This window comes from Chelonoidis abingdonii, chromosome 10 (genome assembly GCF_003597395.2).
Source record: "Chelonoidis abingdonii isolate Lonesome George chromosome 10, CheloAbing_2.0, whole genome shotgun sequence".
Lineage (NCBI taxonomy): Eukaryota > Metazoa > Chordata > Testudines > Testudinidae > Chelonoidis > Chelonoidis abingdonii.
In genome coordinates, this window is record NC_133778.1 from 62,619,722 (window position 1) to 62,633,233 (window position 13,512).

At 40.5% G+C, this 13,512-nt stretch overlaps 1 protein-coding gene across 1 annotated transcript in view; it reads left to right on the top strand.

Moving 5' to 3' along the window:
- Positions 1-13,512, top strand: part of ZRANB3 (zinc finger RANBP2-type containing 3) — a 122,389-nt gene that overhangs the window by 91,896 nt on the left and 16,981 nt on the right. The window contains 3 exon segments of the mRNA XM_075070251.1: positions 3,206-3,677; positions 5,355-5,579; positions 7,413-7,504. Of these exon segments, the coding sequence (XP_074926352.1) occupies positions 3,206-3,677; positions 5,355-5,579; positions 7,413-7,504 (789 nt within the window).

The window sequence follows — 13,512 nt, forward strand, 5'->3', positions numbered from 1 at the left end:
CCTTGAGCCTCTTCCCAAACTCCAAACCCTTTGGCCCCACCCCTGCCACAAATCACCTTCATATTGGTACACATAACAAAATTCATTCCGCACATGGATGTAAAAAATTAGAGGGAACATTGCTTGCAACTCCTCCCAGCTTGGTATTGTCCGCAAACTTTATAAGTGTACTCTCTGTGGCATTATCTAAATCATTGATGAAGATATTGAACAGAACCGGACCCAGAACTGCAGAACCCCATTTGATGTGCCCTTCCAGCTTGACTGTGAATCACTGATAAGTACTCTGGCAATGGGTTTCTAACCAGTTATGCACCCATCTGAAGTAGCTCCATATAGGTTGTATTTCCTTAGTTTGTTTATGAGAATGTCATGCAAAACAGTATCAAACATTACTAAAGTCAAGATATACCATTCCTGCCACTTCCTGCCTATCCACAAGGTTAGTTACCTTGTCAAAGAAAGCTATTAGGTTGGTTTGACACCATTTGTCCTTGACAAATCCATGCTGATTGTTACTTAGCCTAAACCTTATTATCTTAGAATTATAGAATCATGAATATCAGTGTTGGAAGGGGCCTCGGGAGGTCATCTAGTTCATCCCCCTGCTCAAAATGGGACCAATCCCCAACTAAATCAGAAATCTTCCCTTTTCCAGTCCTCTGGAATCTCTCCCATCTTTCGTGACTTTTCAAAGATAATCGCTAATGGCTCAGATATCTCCTCAGTCAGCTCCTTATGTATTCTGGGGTGTATTTCATTAGGCCCTGAAGACAGCTAACTTGTCTAAATAATTTTTAACTTGTTTTTTCATTATTTTATCCTCATATCCTATCTCATTTTCACTGGCATTCACTACTAATCCAATTGCTACTAATCTTTTTGGTGAAAACTGAAACAAAAATAACGAGGAGTCCTTGTGGCACCTTAGAAACTAACATATTTATTTGGGCATAAGCTTTCGTGGGCTAAAACTCACTTCATCAGATACGTGAAGTGGAAAATACAGTAGGCAGATATAAATACAACTCCCATCTTTTCATGTGCTGTGTATTTATATCTGCCTACTGTATTTTCCACTTCATGCCTCTGATGAATGGATCTTAGCCCATGAAAGCTTATGCCCAAATAAATGTGTTAGTCTCTAAGGTGCCACAAGGACTCCTCATTGTTTTTGCTGATACAGACTAACATGGCTACCCCCTGAAACCTGAAGCAAAAATGTGATGTATGCCATTTCCACTTTTTCTGTTGTTATTCATGACTGAATAGTACCAAACCCAGGACTGACCCCTGTTGACCTCACTAAATATGTCTTCCCATTTAGACACTGATCCATTGGTAATTACTCTTGAGTATAATTTTTCAGCCAGTTGTGCACCCACCTTATTATAATTTCATCTAGATCACGTTTCCCTGTTTTGTTTATGAGACTGTCATGTGGGACTGTGTCAGAAGCTTTACTAAAATCAAGATATATCACTCCTACTCCTTCGTCCCAGCCACAAGGCCAGTCATGATTGAGAAGTGCTCAGATGCTATAGTAAGAAGGGCCATGTAAGTACTTAAGATAAATAGACATTAAGGTCAATGAAACTTTTGCCATTTATTTCATGGAGCCAGAATTTCACTCAAAATAATTCCCCCTTGTTCTGTAAAACAAAAGATGAGCTTTCCAACTGATGCAATTACAGCACTGATTTAAATGTTTGTTCATCATTTTACGTCCTTAGTGTTGCCAGTATGTATAATTCACTGGATGGAGTATTAATTTCATTTCAAATGAATGTGAATACACTGTAGGTATTAGTGCTCCCTTGGAGTATAAAAATTGCAATAGTTTTTAATATGTACACATATTAACCCAAACTGTTTGAGTCAGCAAGCTATTTGAAAATGACATTGCTGAGGAAGAACTAGTACTTAAGGAAAGAGAACAGCTTTTAATTCTTTCCAAATGTTAACCCTTTACAGCTTGACTGTACAAATTAATTTAATAAATAATGGATTTAGTTTAAACCATGACAGTTTCAAAATACAGATAAGGATTATCTCCATTTTGTAAATGGAGAAGCTGAGATACAGAGAAGATAAGTGATTTACCCAGACTCACACAGAGAATCACTATGACAGCTGGGATTAGAATGCAAGTCTCCTGACTTTCAGTTTTGACTTTATAAACACTGCCTCTCTTACTTCAGAGATTTACATCTTATGTTGTTCAGTTAATGGATGAGGAAAGGAATCTGATTATTCTCCGACATTTTTCGTACTGCTTTTCACCGTGGAAGGGTATACAATATAGTGTCACAGTAATTACACTGTCATGGTTGAGTTTTTAAAGTATTACTATGTTAAAAGAAAAAAAATTCAGTAAAACATTCAGCCAATCTATTATGATACAAAAACTCCCTTCCTAGTACACATATAGCATTTAGCCTATAGTAATTAATTATTTGAAGTTTACAAATGGAGACATGAAATTCAAAATACCTAGTAAATCCTGGACATTATTCGGCTTGATGAGAAGTCACACTGTTACCTATAAGGCCTTGTCATCAGTAGGGGAGAAAAAGTTTTAACATGTATTAACTAATGTCTTGAAATACAATGTACAAATATTAGGGTTTCTCTAGGGAACCTGCTAACATTTGTTAAAACTGCAACTGCCTTGTCTACACTAGCATTTTGACATATGTTAAAAGTATGAATTTTTTCCTAGTGCTAGACATGTCCTAAAAGCTAGACTCTACAGTACAAAACCTCAAGGAAACTGGGAATTTGGCTGCTTTTGTAGTTGTGTTAGCTTATTACATCAGTAAACATCCAGTATGTATATACAGAATTATTCTAAAATGATAGTAAATCTCTCTCATTCTGTTGTATATTATTTTTTTAAAAGTACCACACTAACAATTCTGTACATTTGTGCTATGCTTATGCTGATTTAAAATTTTGACTGGAATATTAAAAATTATCATAGTTGAGAAATAGCATTAAATTACTTTTAAATTGAGTTTAAATAACTGAAAGAGAGTGTCTGTCCTTTTCTATCTACTAATTAAAAATTTAAAAAAATACCTCAAATTAGAAAGACAAAAGACCCATAATTGAGGGGGGAAAAAAGTTACAACTTTAAACATGTAAAATATACTGGAGGAATTTTGGATCTGTATGTTTGGTAATGTTTGTTTCTCTTTCCTAGTTTGAAAAAGAAAAACAACATGACATTCGTGCCTTCTTTTCACCAAAACCATCTACTGAGAAAAAACGCAAAATTGATTCTTGGGATAAATCACTGAACTTTACTTTAGGAGATTCTAAAGTCACACCAGCGAAGCACATAGAGGAGGGCAGCAGGCATTTGGATGCCAGAGAAATAATTGATGTGGATGCAGTTTGTTATGAAAATGGTTGTGAGCCTGAAGCTAAAAGACCCAGGGCTATAAGTACACCCTCCCAAAGCAGCTCAAGTAAGAAAAAGAGAAAAACTTTGCCTGGAAAAACAAACTCTTTGTTTACCAAAGAAACTGATAATGAGTTTTCTGGTGACTCTCTGCCTAATTCAAGGAAAAAATCACCTTTAGCCAAAGCCTGGTGTTGTAGTCTTTGCACTTACACTAATAATTTGTTATTACCTTATTGTGAAATCTGCGAATGTCCTCGTGGCAGTGATGGTAAGTAACCCATGCATCACATTGTAACTGAATAGGCATATTCCTATGTTGTTTTTCTTCAAAAATTATAGTGTTTTTGTACTAGAATACATGAGTATTTGCAAATTAAGACAAAATATGAAGAATAAAATCATCACATGAGATGGAATTTTTGAAATTGTCTCCTAATTTTGGTCAGGAACTTATTTCCGAAAGTCCTGTGGTATGACATTAATTTATCAAAAATGGATACCTGATTAAAGTCAGTAGGATGTAAATTCAATGAGCAGCAGCAGAAATTGTTTCCATGGCAGCAAGCATGCCCTACAGTCAGAGCCCTGCTGCTTTCTTTCCCTTCAGAGGATTTATCATTATCAACAAGCCAATGAAATATTAGATTTTATTCCTATCTTTTCACAGCCAAATGATGCAGTGTAGATACTTTACTTAGTTTAACAAGTATGTAATTGTCACAAGAGCTAACATTTAAGACGTAAAAAGTTTTTAAATTTTTAAATATTTAAATTTCTCCCCTCAAAGAGTAAAATTTGGAATGTCCATAGTAAGTTTGTGTTTTAAAATAGCCTAAAGATTGTTATAAAGTCATAACTATCTGTCTCCATGGTATATACATTTTGGTATTACTATCATCTTGATTGTTTGTGGAGAAAAGATGAGTAGGCATTTTTTAAAAATCTGTTTAAACACAAATAATAAGAGCTATTAGCCTTTTATATTTTCTTTTTGAAATAGCATAATCAACTAAAGGACATATTTTAAACTTCATATTTCATAAGCAAAACAGAAAATTACCCTTAGGAAATGCACAATGTACATACTTTATTCACCATGATATCTACTGTTTTGAAATTAAGTTGAATGTATAACATACTGCTTGTACCTTTTTTAATACTATTAGGATGTGAGAGGATCATATTAATTTGCTCCAGGGACCTGAGTTAGTGGACTTGCTTCAGTTCTTGGGTGACAAATAGCCGTAAAATAAAAGCTACCACCACAGTTGGTAGCATTGTTGACAGTTTCAGTAGTGAATATTCTGTTTAACTCACTGGCTGACACACATCAGTAAGCAGTGTCTGTGTAATATCTATTCCACAGTGGACTTTTGTTTCCAATGTCATCAACATGGCTCATTTCATAGTCACTAAAATTCTCTAAAGAAAAAGAATAGAAACAAATATATTTATATTGGTTCTAACTGATTTCATAGACATTAAGCTCTAGTTTCTAAAATAAAATATATTTGCTGTGGGGTGGAGAGAGAATAAGCAATTGATCTATACATTTTCCTCAGATGAATAATAAATACTGTATCAGCTGAACTTTAAAATTTGTATTGAAATGTATTAACATTAGGAACAATATGCTGAATAGTATGTAATTGTCAACATCATGCAATTTGAAATATTTTTAATATTGAAGTTTAAACTTAAACATTACAGTTTTCAGGTGTTTCATTGTTTACAATTATTTGTTAATATTTCAGCCAGTCTAAAATTAATTTCATTTCATTTATGGCACAACTGTTCTTTCAGAATTAACTACTGAATTATTATAACCAAAATACATTTTAGGATACTTTGTTTCAAATATAAATTTACTGTCTAATATTTATCTTATTTATTTAACTATTTTTATAGAAACAAAGTAAAATCTTTCCTATTTCTTTAACTATAGATAAAAAGAATACAAATCAAATGAATGATCCTCCATCTACTCTGAGTGAAGGAGAAAATGCACCACAGGACTCTAGAAAAATCAAAGGTATAGCAGTACGCAATACAGACAATGGGAGAAAGGACTTAGTACAAACAGCGACTGAATCATCTGATGAGATTGGGGGAGAAGTAGCTAATGCCGTTGAAAATGGATCTGAAGAATGGGAGCAAAAGCCTCAAGAAGGTAAAGAAAAATAGGATTCCTAGTTGAGCAAATCTGCCATAGCAGTTATGCAAAATTGCATTAAACATAAACACTGGGATGCAGATTCATTTGGAAACCACGTATCTGAACCACAAAAAAGCTGACACCTGCAGAATGACCACTGGGTTTCTGTATTTCACCATAGTACAGCCAGATGAATTGTCAGGTGGGCTGAACCCAACATTCTCATCCAACTGTGGCAGAACCACAGATATACATAGTATTGTTCACAGTTTGCTTTTGGGTTGCATGACAAGTATGCCCTGTGAGCAGCTGCCAATTAGCAGGTTGTTGATCCATATACACTGTGTCATTTTATTGAACTTTGACTGCAGATACTAGTCTGTGGTTATATTGTACACAACATAGATACATGTTAATGTTTCATGAGAAACATGTATGGGGTAAAAATACATAGGTCCTTTTAATTTCCCTGCTTTTTTCTTTAATTTTCTCCTGCCCATCTTTCCTGTAGGTTTCTTCTACTTTGTGACTTCGTTTGTGCGTGGCAGGACACAGTGAATTTTGCAGTGCGCATCCTAGTTGTCCGTTGGCCTGTTAGTACAAGTCATATTGAGCTGTTAGATACAGAATTTCTTTGATATGTAGAATGCCTGGTATTCATGTTCATTCTTATGGATACGATTTTTTGTCACTGTAAAATTATGCATATTCTTATTCATTCTCATTCAGTTTGTTCAGCAACACCCAGAATGTGTCTAACTTTTTTAAACTTAAGTAAAAGATGCTTCCATGTATTCATGTAATAACTATAACACCTTCTTGTAAGCACACCATCACAGGGTGCTTTACTCACCAGGGGTGGCATCGCTTTCTGGCGACTCTGGGGATTAGTTCTGCCTGATTCAGCGTCTCGTTTCTGGTCTTCCACCATGCAGCTTTCCTCCTATTCACTGAATCATACTATGGTTGCTTCTGAACTTGGCCCTCTGGCCAGGTCACTCTATGATTTCCCTTTCTAGGGGGAGATTTTCCAAGTCTCCCTGCACAAGCAGCATCAGACAGTCCTCTCATCCACTGCCCTGACTGTGTCACTCCTGCAGTGAATCAGGTAGTCATCTTGTTCACTGCTCCCAGCAATGTCATTCTGTAGTGGATGGCAGGGAAGCCGAGCCCTGTAGCAAGCAGTTAAGGTATGGATTTTCACCAACCCTATTGCTGTCTTCCCTGAACTACTTGGAGTGTACAGACTTTGTTATCTTGGAGTGGTTTGAATTAGGTAAGGATAGAGGTATGATGTGTTGCTGTGATACTTTAAATACAGATTTGTAATAAAATATTATTTATATAAGAATAGTATTCAGGCGCTCCAGTCAGAATTGAGGCCCTCTTGGGGTAGGTCTGATACAAACACATACAAAAATACTCTCCCTGCACCCAAGACCTTATAACCTAAGGATAAAAAATACAATATTAGAGGGATGTCACATGCTCGAACAAACAGAACTGGTACAAAACAGAGGTAGTAGTTTGTGTATATTATACCATTAGAAACATCATTAGAGAAAAGTTTATTAGAATGATATTACTTAAGTTGTTAGAACCTTGTCTAAGTTTTAATTCTAAGTTCCAAACTAAATATCAAATACTTTTTTGTAGCTTCTCCCAAGGACACCATTTTAGATGCAAAGCCAAGCCTAATATGCATTGAAAGAGCAATGTAAGGCTCTCATCTTATGACTTTTAGATCTAGTTAACCTTTTTCTGTGGCTGGTGTGCTCATTTTCCATTTGTGCTCCAAGTAATGAAGATTAGATTAAAAAAAACAAAAACTTTTCTTATTTTTTATAGGACATGTTGATAATTCAGATACTTTTCCAGTGTATGATGTGCTGAACTTCTGTGCAAGTAGGAATACTGATAGAATTCATCTCTATACAAAGGTAAGTATTACAATGCACTCAATCTGTACAGGTTTCACATACTATGCTTATTATAGGGCAACATTTTACTTTATAATAATGAAAGGTTTACAATGCATGTATTTATATATTAATTTTCTTGTTTCATACCAAAGCTTTCTTTTTTATTAACTGAGATGTACAAAAATTAGGCAATTTATCTTCTAGTTCTTTTCCACCAAGGAATTAATAATAGTTCACTAGACAAGATAACTTTTCTCCTAGCTTACAAACAAATACAAATGTTTTCTCAATAGATATATTTTAGAAGGCTGATAAATTGGGTTATCTATTGAGGTACAAATGTTAGTGGTTTATGAGGTTTCTTTGCTGTAAAATAGGAATTTCGTAACATTAAGTTATTAGTGTGGTAGACTTTTTCCTCTCCTGGTTGTAAAAATCTTGCCTTTTCAATTATTGCAAAAATGAGTTGAAGAAAGAGATAATCATTGTCATCTTGTGAAGGTGCTCTTACAGGGCCTTATCCAAAATTAAAATCAAAGGGAGTCTCTCTGTTGACATATATAGGCTCTGAGTCAGGCTCTTGAAAATGGTGCTTTAATCTAGAAGACAATGAGTGCAACATAACAACAGATGTTTTCTGTTAAAGTACTATCAGGTAACTTTTGATTCCTTGCTCATGTCCTTTCCATGTCAGATGTGCACACGCCATGTGCACTGTTGTCAGAGAGTTTTCTCCCAGCAGTATCCGTAGGGCCAGCTCTATTGCCCCTTGGAGGCCTGCACATATGCGCCAATATAAGGGGCTCTGTTGGCTCTGCACCCTATCAGTTCCTTCTTAGCACCCATGACGGTTGCTGGAATGCTCTTTCTCTTGCTTCGGCAAGTCTTCTCCCAGTGTTTTTCTGAACTCTCACTGCATATAGTTGATGGTTTTAGTAGCTTAAGTCGTTTTTTTAGAGTTAGTTGTTAGTCCCCTTAAGGGACTTTGTTCCTGGAACGGGGCCTGCCCCGATCCCCGAGTTTCAAGCCTTGTGCAGCTTGCACAAAGCCTATGCCTGTGAGTGATCCTCACTCCAGGTGTTTAAAGTGCTTGTGGGAAACTCATGTAAAAGATGAATGTCAGATCTGAGGGATTTCAGACCCCGCACGCAAATGACAGGGACATCAGACTGAAAGCCCTCCTTATGGAAAGCCGGGCTGAGATCAGCCTCCAAGCCAGGCAGATCGGACTCGGCATCGAGCACCTCCACCTCCATGTGCAGTGCTCCACCAGCACCAGGTCCCTTCCGGTACCACTCAACCTCTCCAGTACAGGCAAAGTGGCACAAGGAGAGGCACTCCCCGATGCCTCAAGAGGACCAGAGAAGCCTTGGGGGCGAGGTGAGACCCATGTCAGGCCACTCGCTATCCCCTCAAAGGCATATGGCTGGGGAACTTACAGATCCCTGCCGAGGGATCCCCCGAGTATGCTGGGTGTCAGCAGAGGCATGTAGCACGTGTGGGCACTGTTCATGCCCAAAGCCTTTCAGGCTGCCAAAGACATAATGCCCCTTTGAATCCCGCCCAGGCCTAGGGATCGCCAGCCTGTGGCAGCAGAGCCGCCTAAGGCCATTGTCTCAAGAGGGAAACCTGAGTTTGGGTCCCCTTGGTGGTCCCCAGTCTGTCACTAGTCTCTGTCTCTGACCAGGTCTTGGGCATCGAGGTGCCCATCCCCAGCTTGCCGACCCTGGTCTCCATCATCTAGATGCTGGTTGTCTCAGCCTATGCGCTGATCACCAAATCCCAGGCACTGGTCACCAGATACCCAACATCGTTCTCCGGCACTGCGACACCAATGCCTGGAGGCCAAGTGTCGGTCTACTGAACTGCAGCACCACTCATGTGAGTCCTGGCACCAGTTGCCAGAACCTCGACGCCAATCATCGGATATCTGCATTGATCTCCAAGTCCTCACAGCCATTCCCTAGTACCGAGGCCTCTCTCTCCAGACCCCCATCAGAGTTGACTAAAGGTCGTGACAGCACTGCCTTGGTCATCCTATGAAGCATCTTCACTGGGCTCCAAAGAGGAATCAGCATCACCTCTGAAGAGGCACCACCACCACAGATGTCGGTGCCATCCATCCATGGTCCCATAGGCCCTGGGTCAGTGGCCAGTCTACTGGCAATACTGGAATCCATGGGGGATCCCAGTGGCATTGGGTCACTTTTTGCACTCCTCTTCAGTAGTGACCTCTGAGAGGAGCACTGGGCCCCGCCTCAGCCCAGGCCAAAACTGACTTTGGACTCAGACCGTGGCACCAAGATCTCCATGGTACTCTCAATTGAAGGGGCCCCAGGACAGATCAAGGACCCAGCCCCTCCGGTGGCTTCCTCCTCATCTTCCCCAGATGAGGCACTCATGGGGACTGCTAACCCTATATCCCCCAGTGATATCAAACACCACCAGGAGCTTCTTAAGAAAATCGTCTCCAATCTGGGCCTGGAGCTGGAGGAGTTCAAACAACCTGCAGACACCATTTTTGATATTTTGACAGCTGTGGCTGCAGCCAAGGTGGCTTTCCCCATGCACCAGGAGGTACTCAGGGTGGTAAAGGCACTCAGGCAGAGCCCCACTTCTCTGCACTCAACTTCCAAGAGGGCAGAGGAGGAGTATTACGTGCCCACAAAGGGCTATGATTATATGTATCCTACTCATCTCCCGGTTCCCTCGTGGTTGCTGCTGCCAATGAGCGAGATAGGCAGGGTCCAGGCCAGCGCTACCCCAAAAAACAAGGAGGCAGAACTATGTGAGGGTTCCCCCCAGGGTGCCACCTGGAACTGCAGTACCACTGAGACCTCTGACACAACAACCTGGGCGCTCTCTCTCACTGTACTGCTGTGACAAGCTGCAGGCCTGCTCCCGGTTCTTCACTCCCCAGACAAGAAGACTCCTGGAAACATCTAAGGAACAAAAACTGAACGGGGGGCTTCCATGTGGCAGCCCAGGGGGAACCTGTCACAAATGCTTGGACCTGTTCAGTAGAGTCGTTTATTCTACTGCGAGCCCCCAGCTGCTTATTGTAAACCAACAAGTGCTACTAGGGCGATACAACTTCAGTGTTTAGGACTCCATGATGCACTTCAAAGAGTCACTGCCCCAAGAAGTGAGGCAGGAGTTTGGGGCCATTGTTGAAGAGGGAAAGACCATGGCGAGGACCTCCCTCCAGACTGCCCTGTCAGCAGTCACCGTGAGGAGGGGCTCAGGGCTGCCATTATCAAGGCTGTCACAAGAGATCCAGCAATTAGTGCGGGACTTTTCATTCAAAGGGTCCTCGTTGTTCTCAGACCAAATGGACACGAAGCTGCATGGAGTTAAAGACTCCAGAGCCACACTAGATCCCTGGGCCTTTATACATCAGCAGCCTCGTGCAGGCATTTTAGGCCTCAGCAGACCCCTTGTTTCTCCCAGGCATGAGACCAACTAGCACAAAGGAAGAGGCTACCGGCGCCGCCAGAGCCTACCAGCCTCCTCCTCCCGGCAGAGTACTAGCAATGCGCTGGGCAGGCCTACTCAGGCCTTTTGAAGGCACGCACAGGGATGGACTTCCAGTCTCCCTTCTGGATCTGGAAAAAACCCCACCACCACCCTTTGTTTTTGGATCACCTGTCCTCCTACCTCCCTGCTTGGGGTATGTCCTCTAGTTTATTTCCATCCCTCCACCACACACCCCTTCCCTGTCCCTCTTTAGGGACCCTTCTCATCCAGGAGATGCAGGCCCTCTTCTGCCTGGAGCTCCAGGACTGGGGGTGCATGGGGGACTGAGGGCCACGGGGAGGGGGCAGGTGTGCCCTGGGCTGCAGGGGGGGGCAGAGGAGGAGGGGCCGCAGGCTAGCCTCCCCCAACGGCTTGTTCATCCGTCACCAATGGTAAAGGCCCATTCGGCAAGGGCACAGGTGTCTTCTGCAGGCTTCCTGGCATAGGTGCTGATTCAGGACATTTGCAGTGCTGCAATGTGGTCCTCGGTCCACATGTTCGTGGTCCATTATGCCATCACCCAGCAAGGCAGGGATGATGCCAGTTTTAGCAGAGCTGTGTTACATCCACTCACCTGTAAACTGCTAGCCCACCTCTGAGGGCACTGTTTGTGAGTCACTTGACATGGAATGGACATGAGCAATCACTTGAAGAAGAAAAAAACAGTTACTAACCCTCCATAACTACTGTTCTTCGAGATGTGTTGCTCATGTCCATTCCATGACCTGCCCTCCTTCCCCATGGCCAGAGTTGACAGTAAGAAGGAACTGAGAGGGCGCAGGGCTGGCGGCACTCCTTATAGTGGTGCATAAGCATGGGCCTCCAGTGGGCAATAGAGCCGGCCATACAGATACTGCTGGGAGAAAAGTCTCCACTAACGGTGCATGCAGCGTGTGCACCCCTGACATGGACTGGACATGAGCAATACATCTCAAAGAACAACAGTTACAGAAGTTTAGTAACCGTTTTATATGCTAGCAGAATGCTTGGAGAATTGTTTTACCAAAAACCTCAACTATGATCAGGAACCACCACCACCACAATCCAGCACCAAACTTTTCCAGGGTGAAAAATGAAAGTCCCTAGTTGGACTTGAAATTGTATTTACTTATGTAACTAAACCATCTTCCTTGGTGAAAATTAGAAGAAAAATATTTTCTATTTGATTTTTCAATCATTTTGGGAATATATATAATTAAAATTACTTGTTTATGTATGACTGTGGTTTGGTTTGTAAATGGTTTACAATAACTTACTAATCTTTCATTTAAATAAAATACTAACAGCTCCTGTCCACCAGTAAGAGTTGGATCAAAAGTTGTAGTCAAGGGTATTCTTTAAAATATTCAAAAAGATAATTAAAATGTTTGTATTGGCAGAACATTCATAGATTCCAGAACCAGAAAGGACCACTGTGATCACCTAATCTGACCACTTATATAACACAGGCTTCCCCAAAATAATTCCTGCATAAAATCATATATTTTAGAAAAACATCCAATATTGATTTAAAAATTGAAGTGTTGGAGAATCCGCCATTGACCTTTGGTAAACATTCTGAATGTCAGTAAAAATTATGACAGTGCGTCATTTCAACCTGCAAACATAATATTGTTTTCTCCCAAGTTTCAGAAAACTAAGCAAGTGGTGCCATATATGTAATGTCAGATCACCTTTTGAACAAAACAAATTAAGAAAACTCCTATTGGTATCCAAAGATTTTGGGAGTCCAAAAAAAAAATATTAGTAAACTTATTTTCAATTGTCATTTGGGGCATTGCTGTCACTGTTTCATTCCAATTCTCTGCTGGTTTTCAGAAGGAGACATCTTCAGTTTAGTGGACCTTTTCTTACAAACCTATCAATCTTCAAACCAGCTGTTGTGTTTCAGAAGCAACTGAAATGTGGAACACCTGGGTTCTGGTGCAAGTCTCTACATGAATGAAAGTTTTCTACTCTGTGAATTAAATAAACCATTTGTTTAAATGAACTTGGAAAACAAATTCCTTCATATAACCCACATGGCTCTGCAACAGCATTTGAACCAAAAACCTTTACATCCTCACCACAGAGCTCTACTGCTGGAGCTGTAGAAATGAGTGTTGTCCTCTGTATGGAGCCGCTACTAAAAGCAACACATACTTGGCCCATGGGTCATTCATATTCAAGATCTGGGTTCTAGTGCCAATTCTGCCAGAAGTGACCTTGTGCAAGTGAAGCTCTCAGTTGCTTTATTTGTAAAATGAGGATAATATTTGCCTCCCTCCTAGAGTTAATGGTATGAGGCCATATTCAGTTTGAAATACACAGAATATAAACAACAATCGGTAAAAGAGGTAAGATTAGAGCTCAGAGCCTGCTGGTCTTCTGGTTCCCAGAGTAGTGCGTCTTCTCCTCAGCCAAAAGTGTATGTGGAGAGTGAGTCTCTATCTTGTGTACTGTGACATACTTTAGAGGTCTGCCTTTATTTTTCCCCAACAGAGCTCTTTTTCTGTCATGAACAAGGCTTT